The 13,451-nt window shown below is 41.5% G+C and overlaps 2 protein-coding genes across 3 annotated transcripts in view; both read left to right on the top strand.

Moving 5' to 3' along the window:
• Positions 1-13,451, top strand: part of LOC143140430 (glyceraldehyde-3-phosphate dehydrogenase-like) — a 227,536-nt gene that overhangs the window by 213,209 nt on the left and 876 nt on the right. Inside the window, exons 1-9 of one of the 2 annotated variants that reach the window (XM_076301328.1) lie at positions 8,544-8,596; positions 8,947-8,991; positions 10,948-11,047; positions 11,223-11,329; positions 11,590-11,680; positions 12,012-12,127; positions 12,228-12,309; positions 12,713-12,864; positions 13,315-13,393. In XM_076301328.1, the coding sequence (XP_076157443.1) occupies positions 8,969-8,991; positions 10,948-11,047; positions 11,223-11,329; positions 11,590-11,680; positions 12,012-12,127; positions 12,228-12,309; positions 12,713-12,864; positions 13,315-13,393 (750 nt within the window). In that variant the 5' untranslated portion in view covers positions 8,544-8,596; positions 8,947-8,968. Of the gene's footprint in view, positions 1-8,543; positions 8,597-8,945; positions 8,992-10,947; positions 11,048-11,222; positions 11,330-11,589; positions 11,681-12,011; positions 12,128-12,227; positions 12,310-12,712; positions 12,865-13,314; positions 13,394-13,451 lie in introns of those variants that run through there. The other variant, XM_076301329.1, reaches the window with a different exon arrangement.
• Positions 692-6,864, top strand: ing4 (inhibitor of growth family, member 4). The gene is made up of 8 exons (XM_076301330.1): positions 692-749; positions 1,283-1,354; positions 1,459-1,625; positions 2,170-2,284; positions 4,178-4,292; positions 4,601-4,748; positions 5,131-5,192; positions 5,364-6,864. Exons 1-8 carry the CDS (start codon positions 713-715, stop codon positions 5,401-5,403), a joined length of 756 nt encoding a protein of 251 aa, XP_076157445.1. The 5' UTR covers positions 692-712; the 3' UTR covers positions 5,404-6,864.

The following is a 13,451-nucleotide window of genomic DNA, read 5'->3' as shown; positions in this document are numbered from 1 at the left end:
CTTACTATGATGCCATCTGTCTCTTTTACTCATTTGTTCATATTTGGAGGGATTCCTCTTCTTTAGATTCCACACATACTGCCCTGTCTGTTTTGACCATGGGGTTTTGTCATGGAATTCACAGGTGATTTTGGTTTTGATCAATCCCTGAGTTGAACCTGACACATTCAGGGTTTTAGTCAAGTTTTTCCCAATATCATCCCTTCTTGAGTGTTTTTCCTAAAGTTATCCATGTGTCTATGCCTTGAAACAACTTTGTATCCTTCTACAGGCCTACTGAAATGTGTAAAACCCCAAAAATTACATTTTTAGATGGTTTAATTTTTGACCCTTTTGAAACAAAAGCACACACCCTGATTGTGAAATTATTCTTATGGGAGTGTCACCACTAAAAGACCACTCTAAAAGATAGGTTTGGTTATTTCCCAGTTCAGCAGCTAATATAGCTCAACTGCCTAGAAACAAAGTCCTTGACTTTGCCCCTTACTAAGGTACATAACACCAAGCCTATGGCATTACTAATAGCCACCAATAAATAAAGGAGTAATCGAACAATAAAGAAGAAAATTAAACGTTTAACATTAGCTCACCTATACTGCCTCTGTGCCGTTTTAGGCAAATTAGACAAAATAATCATAATTACTTTACCCGCTACCGCCCTCTAGCTACATTTCCGGGCATACCGGAAAAGTCTTTGTTTGTGTTCGTCAAGATGGCGGCGGGGATGTATCTTGAGCACTATCTGGACAGTAAGTATTGTAATATTATTATCTATAAGAAATTAAAATAAAACGATGTGGACCTTTTAATGCCATTAACATGACCTACACTACATAGTGGACAGAAAAGAGCTAGAGATTTCTCCTGGGACCCACCAAAAGGGTTGCCAACAGAAAGATCAACAAAACCAGCCCAGTAACGTAAGGATAGCCTTAGCTAATGTTAGCTGGCTAATGTACCAGGTTTGACGTTAATGTTTCTATTGTTCCACTTGTATATTATTTGTATAGTATAACTATGCGCACTTTCCTCATGCTATAGTGCCCTACAATAGCTGTTTTATATTTGTGACAGTTTAGCACCCGTTAGGAAGGTAACAGTTATGACATAGAAACGGAAAGGTTGCTAGCTGCTAGCGAGTTAGCCTGTAGTATAGCTAGCAAATCAATTATCTACTGTTGGCCTGCTATGGTATTTTTTAGACTAATCGTTTGCTAATTGGTGTGGATGCTGTCAATGTTATATATGCCAATTATCGGTACTGTTTTTGTCATGTTCTAAGGCATAGAGAATCTACCGTTTGAGTTGCAACGGAATTTTCAGCTTATGCGAGATCTGGACCAGCGGACTGAAGGTAAGTACTTAGGCTATAGGTGTTGTTTTGGTTGTCAGTGTACTCACAATATCCGCTTTCGTTTGTGATGGTAGTAGGTTTAATTGATTTCCATTCTCTTCCAGACCTGAAAGGGCAGATTGACTCGTTGGCACGGGAGTACACAACCAATGCTCGAACACTGTCCCCGGAACAGAAACTCTCTCTTCTGCGTCAGATTCAGCAGTCTTATGGGAAATGCAAGGAGTTTGGAGATGATAAGGTCCAGCTGGCAATGCAAACTTATGAGATGGTGAGTTAGTTGAAGTAGTTGTATTTCAGATCAGCTTCAGCTTATTGACTAGTCACTTGTCTGTTGAATGTGTTATGATGTCTGTTGAATGTGTTACATTTATACAAGACTTGTATCATCCACACATTTTTTGAATCTATGAGTGGGTGTGGAGTTACATTTAAATAATCTAAACACAGTTGGTAAATTAGTTAAGTTAAGGTTACCTAATGGCCTCCTTACACCAAACAACTTTGACAAGATTTGGGAAAGATTCTTGAAAGATTGTATTCTTTTGAGTAAAGCTTGAATGGGGGGCATTAGTTAAGACTACAATCTTTCAAGAATCTTTCCCAAATCTTGTCAAAGTAGTTTGGTGTAAGGAGGCCATAACTTGAGTTTGGTGCTTTCATATTCAGGAGAAAGTTAGTGGCCCTTTTAAAATCCCCCTGAGCTCTAAAATCTCTAAGTTCTTCATCATTTCAATGTGTCTCTAATATTACCTCCATTTTACTGTGTGGTTGTAACACACAACTGTACTCTGTTGTGTGTTATCTGGTCACAGGTGGACAAGCACATCCGCCGCCTGGACACAGACCTCGCCCGTTTCGAGGCTGACCTGAAGGAGAAACAGATTGAAAGCACAGACTATGACTCCACCTCGAGCAAGGGAAACAAGAGTAAGTTAGTGTGTGTGTGTGTGTGTGTGTGCGCGCGCGCGCATATATCAGATGTCACTGATAGGGATGGGCAACATTTTTATTGTAGGAATTACATTGGGGGTACCCCAATAGTCTAAAACCAACTATAAGGGTCATGCTTCTACTCGCGACAGCAACGTTACATAGTGAGACCCAAAGCTTTTCCGGCATGCATTTTCAATTTCAGAAACACCATTCTCAGCATTGTAAGCCAGTGTAGCATCTAAATGAGTTTGGAGCTGTTATTTGAAGGTTAAAGAACTACGCTCCGCGTCTCTGTTTCTCCACGGAACATTTGTGCAGAACCCCCCTTAATTTCATTTAGGCGATCCCGCTCCTTAAGAGAGAGACTGGTACACACATCCATGAGTCCTCCTAAGCAGCTGACCTGGCTATCAGTACCACCCCAGGGATTTTACAGATGCGGTCGTTGCACTCACTGTTCCAATTCTAACGACACCAAGTACTTTTCGCATTAACACACTGGGAAACAATACAACATCAAGGCCTTTATAAACTGTAACACTACCCATGTGGTGTATATTCTGAAATGTCCTTGTGGGTTGTTATATGTGGGACAAACCAAACGCCCACTTAAACAGAGGATTGCTGAAAACAAAGCCGCGATACAAAATCAAAACATGGACTATGCAATAGCGTGCCACTATGTCCAGGTGAATCATGGCTCTTGCGCTACACTTAAATTCTGGGGAATTGACAGAATACTGCCTTCCCAACTAGGTGGAGACGTTGTCAAAATGTTACTTCAAAGAGAAGCGTTTTTGATCCATACACTCAACACAGTGTATGTCTTTCTCGTTTTCTCTAACAATGTCATCTTTTATTTTGATATATTTTGACTCTTTTGTACTTCTAATTCACACTGACCAATGATGTACTTGATGCTTACTTTTCTTTCTACGAGTGCTCGTACTGGTTAATTGCTGTTAATACCCACCCCTTACTACTAACCAATGTCTTGGGAGAGGGAGGGGAGAATGGACTATATTGTCTGTGCAATGTAACCAGTATGGTTTGACTTTGAGGAAGACGCAGTGCATCGAAACGTCAGTCGATTGTGCACCATAATAAAAAAGTTTAAAAGTTCTCTTGAGTGCTCCGGTCATCCCTGGGTTTAGTCTCTCTGAAGTGGCCCAGCCAGTCTCTCTGACTCTTTAGTCCTGGACTGTGAGCACCGAAAAGGCTTGAGCGCAAGTGACACCCGTCTTACAGAACTACATTCCATTGTTCTGAAATACGGTAGCAAATGCCCAGAAGGTGCATACACACACTACAACACAAGAGTATGGCTTAAATCTTAAACCAATTCACCTGTCGCAGATTACAAGTACAAAGACAACGAAATGCAGTTATGCTAGGGAGGGATATTCAAAACTTGCTATGCTATGGAGGGATATATTAAAAACTTTAAAATACGTACAGAAGGTGACGAGCTTAAAGACTTGAGACTGGACTCTCTCATTGGCTTATCTGCGTTCTAAGGGCGGCGCTTCACAACAAGTCAATTGTTCTCAATGGCTTGCACAGTGCAAGAACACTTTGCTGCTGCACCGAGCAAAGCACAATGGCGGTGGCAACTTGGACCCAGCAAGCACAGCCAGAGAATAATGTTTTTTTTCTGTCTGAAAGCCCCATAATATATATATAATATAATAAGTATTTCAAAATAAAATAATGAGTAAATAGCTGAAAATAAATTGTATGGGTTAGCCGCACCTCAGGTAAGGTAATCTGAAGGCTTGATTTGTCTTTGGCTCTGAAGTCTGAAGTTAGCATAGTGTTTGTGTGTGCGTCAGTCAGTGTGCATGCATGCACATATTTAATTTACTATTGATTTTTATTTAACCTCAGGCGAATTACGTGGTCCAAAAGAAAAGAAGGTGGCACGCACCAGGTCCAAGGTCAAGAACTCTGATGACGACTCCAGCCCCAAGAGTGCACAGAAGAAAGTGAAACTCATGCAGACGTACGTGCAAGTACCACACACTCACGGATTCTAAACTTAAGCATGTTTACGTTCCACAGTTGGATGGGGAAAAAGGTTTAGGCATGCATGCCTTAGTGAGCAAAATTCCAAAGTTTAAAAGGAATAATTTGTGGCATTTCAGTCAGTGATCCTCATCAGACATGCAGACAGAAACGTCAGTACTCACTGACTGAAAATGTTAAAAAGTTCAGGGATTCTACATCTCTGTTGTGCTTTCTAACCATTATGCAAAGAGGGTTCTTGGGCACATTTTTTTTGCGATGCTCATTATCACCTCTGTTGCTCAGGACGGAGTTCAGTGCTGTGCCCGCGGTGACCTTTGGAAACGTGCATCCGTCGGACGTGCTGGACATGCCAGTGGACCCTAACGAGCCAACATACTGCCTGTGCCACCAGGTGTCCTACGGGGAGATGATCGGCTGTGACAACACCGACGTGAGTTCTGCCTCTCCGAGTTCCAATTTTTGTCAATTGTCAACATACTGGGTACGTTTTTAGTCCTAAGAGGGTACACAGTGGACTAGTTGCATGAAAGGCTCTCTGTGAGTTTGTTTGTTTCCTGTTTGTTTTGTGTGGTTGGATGGTCATGCCAGGCAAAAAGTGTAAGGATCGCTGGTTTAAGAGAATGGTGCTTGTATCTGAGGCTAATTGGATCGCTGGTTTAAGAGAATGATGCTTGTATCTGAGGCTAATTGGACCGCTGGTTTAAGAGAATGGTGCTTGTATCTGAGGCTACTTGGACCGCTGGTTTAAGAGAATGGTGCTTGTATCTGAGGCTAATTGCGTGTCTGTTATCTCCTCTTCATGTTCATCTCAGTGCTCCATTGAGTGGTTCCACTTCGCGTGTGTGGGACTCACCACCAAACCACGCGGGAAATGGTGAGTGCCCCGGTCAAGGCCAACAGTCCTTTTTGTTATCCTTTTGTCTTGCATGCGTTTCCACTGCAGTTTAAGGTTCAAAAGAAAAACGGCATTGTATTATACCACGGAAATATCTTTGTTAATGTATTTTCCACCTCTCCCTACCTCCACCTTTCTGTCCACTGACAGGTACTGCCCACGGTGTTCGCAGGAAAGGAAGAAAAAATGAGCGCCCCGAATTGAAAAAATTGAAGAAAAAAAAAATATATAGAGATGTATAGAGAAGGAGAAACTCTGAGAAGGAAATCAGGAGGGAGGAGGGAACCAATGTCCCCTCCACATACACTAACATAGAGCTCCTCTCTGCTTTGGTTTGGTGCTTGTCCTCTGCTCTCTCCGCTCTTTGCCCAGGAAGGGTAGATAGAGGTGTAGTTACAGTCGTAGCATAATTTATGTTTATGTTTCTGGTGTCAGCCATGTCTTTGTTTTGATGTTTTATGGGGATTGTTTTATTATTTTTTTATGTACTTACTGTAATAGATTTTTTTGGGGGTTGTTTTTGAAAGTTTTATTTTTTTTAATTTTTTTTATTCTTTTAAGTTCAAATGGAAATTGGAAAGTTAAGAGGTGCTAGTGACGTCATATCCTTGCCCATGGACCACGTCAAACGATATTAAGGGGCCTTGGCTGTCTCAATCTGGACACTACTGGAGTGCTCTGCGATGTGGTATATTCCTGGAAATAGTCTCCATATTTCAAACTGTGCCACAGCACCTAGTAAGTGTATTGATACAACATGTCATAATACTCACACAGACACTTCACACTGTTTCCTTCGACAGAAATGAGCCGGTTTACAGAAGGGCCTTGAAAGACCAGGTCTTAATATTTCTGGTTTTAAGCATTGCATGCCATTTCTCATTTCATCTTAACACGAGAGTGCTGGATTTTCACATATGCACTAACACGACGAGCATTATGCCTATAGTATTTATGAAGTATATGTTTCCAATAGAAGTATTTCAAAATTGCAAAGTTTGCAAAGAAAAAAAAAACTCTCAAAACTGTGTGTTCAAAGGGAGTGTTCATAGACAAGCACTCGAAGAAATCATGAGAGAGTGCAAATGTGTATCTATCTGCATTACTTAATTGTCAGATGTTTTTATTGTGTGCTTTTTTCCCACCATTTTTTTATGCTCAAACCAAGGTTAGTGAAAACAGCATCAGCGTTGATGGAATTCCTTTCCAAAGGGTAGTCATCCCATTTTTGTGGAATTCCACCATTTTGATGTCTGGCACAAAGAAAGGTTGGTGCAAGCAGCAGCATCCTGTGTTGATGGAATTCCTAACTAGAGGGATAGACATCCAATTTTGTGGAATTCCACGACAACAATCCATGTTGGAATGCAACCAACCACAATTGTTACCAAGTCAAGCCTCTATTCTTACAAAATGCTCACCCTTGCCCATTTACATACTGTATCACTTGTGAGAAGTTCCCTTGGCTTTTACAAGACTGGTGCTTTGTAAGACAATGACACGTGTGGACTAGCAGACTCAGCATGGAAGTGCTTAACATTTTCTGTTGTTTAAACAAATGTTTAAAGAGAACTGTACTAATGTCATATTGTTTTGCTTTTTTGTCTGTCTTCCATTACAGTTCAATGAATAATGAAAATCAATAACTGATGCTAGTGTTTTGCTTATTTATATTTTCTGAAAAACTATCCAGCTCTGGCCTAAATTGAAAGCCTACATTAAGTAAGAATAACAAGAACACTACGGCAAAGATCAAAAACTATGGCAAGATCAAATATCAACAATGAAAATAATGAGTTAACAAAAAACGTAATCATACAAACCATAACTCTGTTAGAGTACAAAGTGGACAGATGCAATCATTCCACCCAGAACCAATGACGGGGTCAAACTGAGACAATAGAGTAGACAGGTAAGCTATCAGTGCCCACAATGGCAGTAGATACGAAAATCAATAGTGCAAAAATATTGTAATAAATAAGGTAATATAAAAGTGTATAAGGATCAACCTCTCCTCAATAAACCCTTTGTATTGAAATAGTTGAATAGTTACTTGATTTACAATAATATATACACTCTTTTGCCTGTTAGCATTCATATTGGGTAGGCCTACATGTGTTTAACATGCTATATGTCATTTGTCATCTACATGAAATGGTCATGTAGCTGGCAAATGTCACAACCTTTGGCATATAATGAAAGGAAGGGGTCATCTGAAACAAAATTAGGACACCTGCAACATTTTGCATCCTCTGAACCAGATGATTCTCTCTCCTCAATCAACCCTTAATATTGAAGAAAGTGTAGGCCTACTTGATTTTTTAATGTGTAGGCTACTTACAATTATAATTAGTTTTTGCCTGTTGGCATTCATGTTGTGTTGTATCTTTATCATGTAATATACAGCAGCCATACGTTTGATCTACCTGACTCTATAAATTGTTCATAGCAGATGTCTCACCCTTTGGCATATCAAACCTGGAAAGGGGCATCTGAATAGAATTAAGACACCTGAAATATTTTTTTGATCCTCTGAACGAGATAACCTTTCTCCTCAATCAAATCTTGAAGTAGGCCTAAGTGTAGCCTACTTGATTTTCAATTAGATTAGTTTACAACTGACATGTAGGGTCGTGTATGTTATTAGCATGTTACATACAGCAGTCATACATTTGATCTACCTGCAGCAAATGTCACACCCTGGCATATACTGAACCTCGAAGGAGTACGTCTTGTGCATCCATGGTACAGTATACAGAGGTCTGAACTGGCACTGAGAAGGTTATCTGCATTATTTTTAGGCTGACCTTTACATCACCCCTGTGTGAGGACCTTATAGCGTATACATCCTTAGCATGTGGCTGTGCGGCAGTATGTTGGGGAAAGCTTGCAAAGAAATACGTTTTTCCGTGTGTTACAAAGCAACTCTCATTGGTGTCATTGCCACTCAAATCCCTACACTGAAAGGCCATCGGATGCTCACAATTGTGCATCTATCACGTGAGGATGCAGAGAGTTGTGTTGCTATAGGCCATATTGTCCTACCAGCGACAAATGTCTTACAAGTCCATCATATATCGCGCGACTGCGTCTTTATGGGCACATGCGCAGTCAACAACGTATTTTAATATGAGGTTGCTCGCTTCTTTAAAATATGCACCCCATAATTTGGAGACTTGAATTTCAAAGATGACACTGTCAAAGTTTAGAAACGTTTTTTCTAGTGGAATTATTTGGGGCGGCGCGGGTCAATTGCGTCAAGTTTCCCCGACCTTGACATTCTAAGGGGGCGGGTCTCCTGCTAGGACTATGGGATAAATTGGCGGCCCCCCCTTTCCTCGTCCCCGCTCACAGCACTCAACGGGACAGAGACCTCTCAGACGGTAAATTTATCTTCATTATAACCTATACTTATTGCTAGAATAAAGGCGTTTTGTGCAAAGTTTCTGAGAAGTTTGAGATGCAATATTATGCTCTCATATTTTAACTTAACTTAGCCTAACTTCACTCTAATTGTTTAAAGACTTATGTTTAAGAATGTATATAAATATACGTATATAATGTATATAATACATTAACATGTGCAGTTATGAACTTAAACTTTCAAGAAATATGTTTTTACACACTATCTCCATAATCTGCAGAGTAAACCACATGCCTTAACCTTTTGATTTTGATTCAGCGGATGCTCTGTAACTAATTAAGTCCCTGTGGTGCTCTCTGTGTCTTTCAGCGGACTTAAACAGATTGACAAAATGGTGAAGTTTGGAGTCAATGGGTGAGTGACCTGCATATGAATTGCTCAAATTATATTTTGTTTGAACCTGTTCCCATTAGTGCATTTGTAAGTTGCCTTTGTTGAGGAAGTGCAGGGGTTCGGAAGTGATAGAAGGACAGAGCAGAGGAGATATTACATAAGACTGTGCCTAGGCGGAAGGCCTATAGGAACTCGAGGGTCTCGAGGCTACATGTGTAACATTACACCACCTCAATTTTGTCTCTTCCATACTGTGCTTAGAATAGCTCCGAGGTCATATCACACACACTGTCTCTCTCCCTCTCTCTCTCTTTTATATCTATTTCTCTCTCTCTCTTTCTCTCCCTCTCTCTCTGTTGTCTTTCATTCTTTCAACCATGTCTCTCAACTCCATCTCTCCCCTACTCAGCTGTCACATTCCTGTATGCTGTCCAACTAATTTTAGAGCGGCAACCTTTCCAGCCAGCGCTTTAGGATCAGGAGGTGGCTGGCTGCTTGAGCTTTTGTGAGATAGTGGGAGTACCACAAGATTGCCACCCCCCCACCCCCCTTTTTTATTAACTCTTGACCTGATGGACTCTTTTTTTTCTTTCTTCAGAGATAAGACAACACAGCAGGCAAATGCTATATGGCCCTGTATCAGTACCACTGATTGTAGGCTTTTATTGACAGAGTAGAAGTAGAATTAGAAGTAGAGTAGAATTTAATGCACACATTACACATTCATTCGACAGACTTTTACCACAGAACACTTGACCAAGACTTCTTTTTCTCTTCTGACAGTGAGACATTTGTACCTAGAATATTTTCTGGCCCACAGGAAAGCCTACTCTGCATTTTAGTCTGCCAGTAAATGCATTAACCATATGGGTTTTTTTTTTTATCTGGCTGGCATCAGAATAACATTTGCGTGTAATGGCTTTATTCATGCTGGCTGCGTCAGCTGTCAGTCTGTCTGCCTTGGTGACCATCTGCAGCTGTTGTGTGATGTATCTACCCATTGGAAGGAACAGTAGAGTCTTTATAATCCTGATGAAAGTGGCACCGCACATCTCCCCTGCCAACTATTCAAATCAGTCCAGACAGTGACACAGCCTTTCCAACCAAACCTCTAGTTGACTTGGGTTTCAGCAGGAGTGATAATTTGTGCATGTGACATGTAAACAATATGGCTTGACCATTAGAGGTCTAAACATTTGGGTTGGCATAGCACCTTTAAATTTGCTACTTTGACATTTGCATCTCCTTCAAGGGGATGGACAGGCGTAAGCCATCCTGAGGAGTTTGGCCGGAAACCACGGCAACTGTCTCAACAACTGCAACATAGTTCCAAGAGCACACCAGTTGTCTTGTGTCCTGGAGACCGTTGGCATCTGGTCACATCTTCAGGCTAGACTTGTGGTCTCAGCTCACTTGACCATGTCATCTCTGTTGGCCCTGTCTTAGTTGGCAGCCATATTAGGCAGAGGGCAAAGACTTTGGTGTGCAGATTTGGCCTTTTGTTATCGGCCGAGGTGAGCTGACCATGTAAGGCTCAGTTCTTGGTTGTGTATGTGTGAGAGTAAATGTGTGTGAGTGGATCAGTGATCATGTGTGTCTGTGTTTCTGTGTGTACGTGTTCATGTGCATGTGTTGGCTGATGCTGCCCCCCAGTGGCATAATGAGAAAGAGCAGAAGCCCTTGCAAGAGGGACAAGAAGAGAGAACAATATATACATACATTATGTACATGTATTTGTACCAGGCTTGTGCAAAATTCCAGAATTGAATTGAAACTGGCTCTTAAATTCCAATTCAATTCGTGAATTTCACTTGCATTTTAATTAAGGCAGTAAACAGGAAGCAGAATTGCAATTTGAATTTTGCACAACCCTGATTTGTACATTACTTGTTTGTGTGTGTTTGTGTATCGGTCTATAAGAGTGTTTATACTAGCAAGACTGAAGAGTGACACACCATTCATTCCATTTCTTTCCAGATTTGGTCGCATTGGTCGCCTGGTGACCCGCGTGGCACTGCTCACCGGCAAGGCTGAGATTGTGGCCATCAATGACCCTTTCATCGATGTCGAGTACATGGTAGGCTTCTGTCTTCCCCCTCTTTAGTAAATATTAGGAAACAACAACTGTTTTTAAACACAAAATAATAAATTACGAACAAGTAACATTGTGTTATGTTGATTGAAAAACAACACTTGGTTATCTCACTTTGATCATTTAAAATTATTAACTGAAAACATCTTCTGGCTGACAGGCTTACATGTTCAAGTATGACTCCACCCACGGCCGTTTCCACGGTGATGTGAAGATTGAAGGAGGCAAGCTTGTCATCAATGGACATGCCATCACTGTTTTCTGCGAGTAAGGACCCGTGCACAAACAATCCTCAACCTTCGGTCACTCAATATATAACACAAACACACTATGTTCAGTGAGCTTTATCAGTATTCAGCATAATAGCCAAACATTCCAAGATGGAATGTCTGAAAGTGACTGCAGTATGTGGCCTTGTGGCCATTGGGCAGTAGCCTGTTTATGAGTACAGATTCATTGGGTTCTTGGGTGTACTTGGTAGGCTTCCAGTGTTGTACAGTGTTCTAAAACACATTCTCCATTTGCAGGAGGGACCCAGCCAACATTAAGTGGGGCGATGCCGGTGCTGACTACGTTGTGGAGTCCACTGGCGTGTTCACCACCATCGAGAAGGCCTCAGTAAGTCCTCTCTTCTCCATACTCCTTTGATTGTGTACTGCAAGCCAAAGACTACAGTCTACATTCAACCAAAAGACCTCACTGTTACAGCCGGGCTTTAAGAGACCTGTCTAATGTAGCCTGTGCACTGCTATCACGTCTGGTGTAGCCAGGTCCATAGATTACAGTTGGAATTGGAAGCTGATTGTTGCAGCATACGGTCTGGTATAGCCTGTCTGTTATGTGCCTGGTGTAGTCTGGCTGTTAGGGAAATGTGTATGTGCGCTCCGCACAACAACGTTCTCATCAGGATGTAAAGATGGATGCTTCTCTCTGCTCTCTCTTCTGTCAGGCCCATTTGAATGGTGGCGCCAAGAGGGTTATCATCTCTGCCCCCAGTGCCGATGCCCCCATGTTTGTCATGGGTGTCAACCACGACAAGTATGACAACTCCATGAAGGTTGTCAGGTAGGTTAGACCATCTTTAACAGTGTTGCTAAATCTCTGTCCGTTTCCTATTATCGCGACTTGATTAATTGATCAATGATCAATTTTGTTATTTTTCCAGCAATGCCTCCTGCACAACTAACTGCCTGGCACCCGTTGCTAAGGTCCTGCATGACAACTTCGGCATCATTGAGGGGCTCATGGTATGTTGACACTTTTTTATCAGACACTTTTTCGAAGACATAGATATACAGTATATGCTACTATGTCCATCGAGAAATCAAACATTCCTTCAAGAATTGTTTACTGATCTCAAAAGTGCAAAAACCTAGGGTAGTGTAGTCTGCTTTGTCAATTTCTTGCACAATTGTTATGGTCTTATTTTGTCCTTTTTCAGGTATAAAAAAGGTGTTAAAAGTTATGAAATGTGTACAGTGCAGTATAGTGCATTTGTACCATGGTGGTTGACAGTCACAAATGTCACCATGATCTTACATTTAAAAAAAAAAAATCCCCTTTAACACTGTAAGGGGAGAAGCCAGGTCACTGGAATGTTCTTACTGTCCAGTTCCAACTGATGTTGCTCTTGTCTTCTGCATTGTCCAGAGCACCGTGCATGCTGTCACCGCCACCCAGAAGACCGTGGACTCTCCCTCAGGCAAGCTGTGGAGAGATGGCCGTGGTGCCAGCCAGAACATCATTCCTGCTTCCACCGGCGCTGCCAAGGCCGTTGGCAAGGTCATTCCTGAGCTTAATGGGTACGTGCCCAACTCTGAGCAGCACCCTCTCAGACCCTGGCAGTAGTTAGCTACACCAAGGCAGGAGTTCAAGGCAGTCAGTCTGACCCAAGAGGATATGCCCTGCTTTGACATAAGGTGTCTGAACAAAATGTGAATGTCAAATCAAGCTTTCTTCAGAGCTGCAGACAAGGAAAATAGTTTTGTTGTTGAGTTCAAAATCGTTGAGTTCAAACGCATCATTAAGGAAATCTTTAAGGGGAGATTAGATGTCATCCTGGGCTTTATGGCATGAATTATTAAGAGGACAGGCTTACCCAGCTGATAACATTTAGTGAATGCTGCTAATGTACATTTTTGTAATTTAGCAAATGGATGATGTGGCTTGTGTCCCACTGATTTAATGTGGAGAAATGTATTAGAATAACTGCTTGGATATTATTTTTTATTTTTTGTCTTTTTGTATTTCAGAAAGCTTACCGGCATGGCCTTCCGCGTCCCCACCCCTAATGTGTCTGTTGTTGACCTGACAGTTCGTCTGGAGAAGCCTGTGAGTGCAACTCAGCTCGTCTTCCTCTCTCCCTCCTTTCTATTTATTCATTCCGATC

This window comes from Alosa pseudoharengus, unplaced genomic scaffold, assembly GCF_046254945.1.
Source record: "Alosa pseudoharengus isolate Yale_2024_CS ecotype anadromous, Long Island Sound unplaced genomic scaffold, YU_APseudo_1.1 YU_APseudo_1.1_scf_23, whole genome shotgun sequence".
Lineage (NCBI taxonomy): Eukaryota > Metazoa > Chordata > Actinopteri > Clupeiformes > Clupeidae > Alosa > Alosa pseudoharengus.
This window is presented reverse-complemented; position numbering and strand designations above follow the sequence as displayed.

Excerpts from the sequence above, each read along its gene's own strand:
- ing4 (XM_076301330.1), top strand. The coding sequence starts at position 713 with ATGGCGGCGGGGATGTATCTTGAGCACTATCTGGACA. Across the intron at positions 2,285-4,177 it reads CTCGAGCAAGGGAAACAAGA|GCGAATTACGTGGTCCAAAA; the intron begins GTAAGTTAGTGT and ends ATTTAACCTCAG. Across the intron at positions 4,749-5,130 it reads TCGGCTGTGACAACACCGAC|TGCTCCATTGAGTGGTTCCA; the intron begins GTGAGTTCTGCC and ends TGTTCATCTCAG.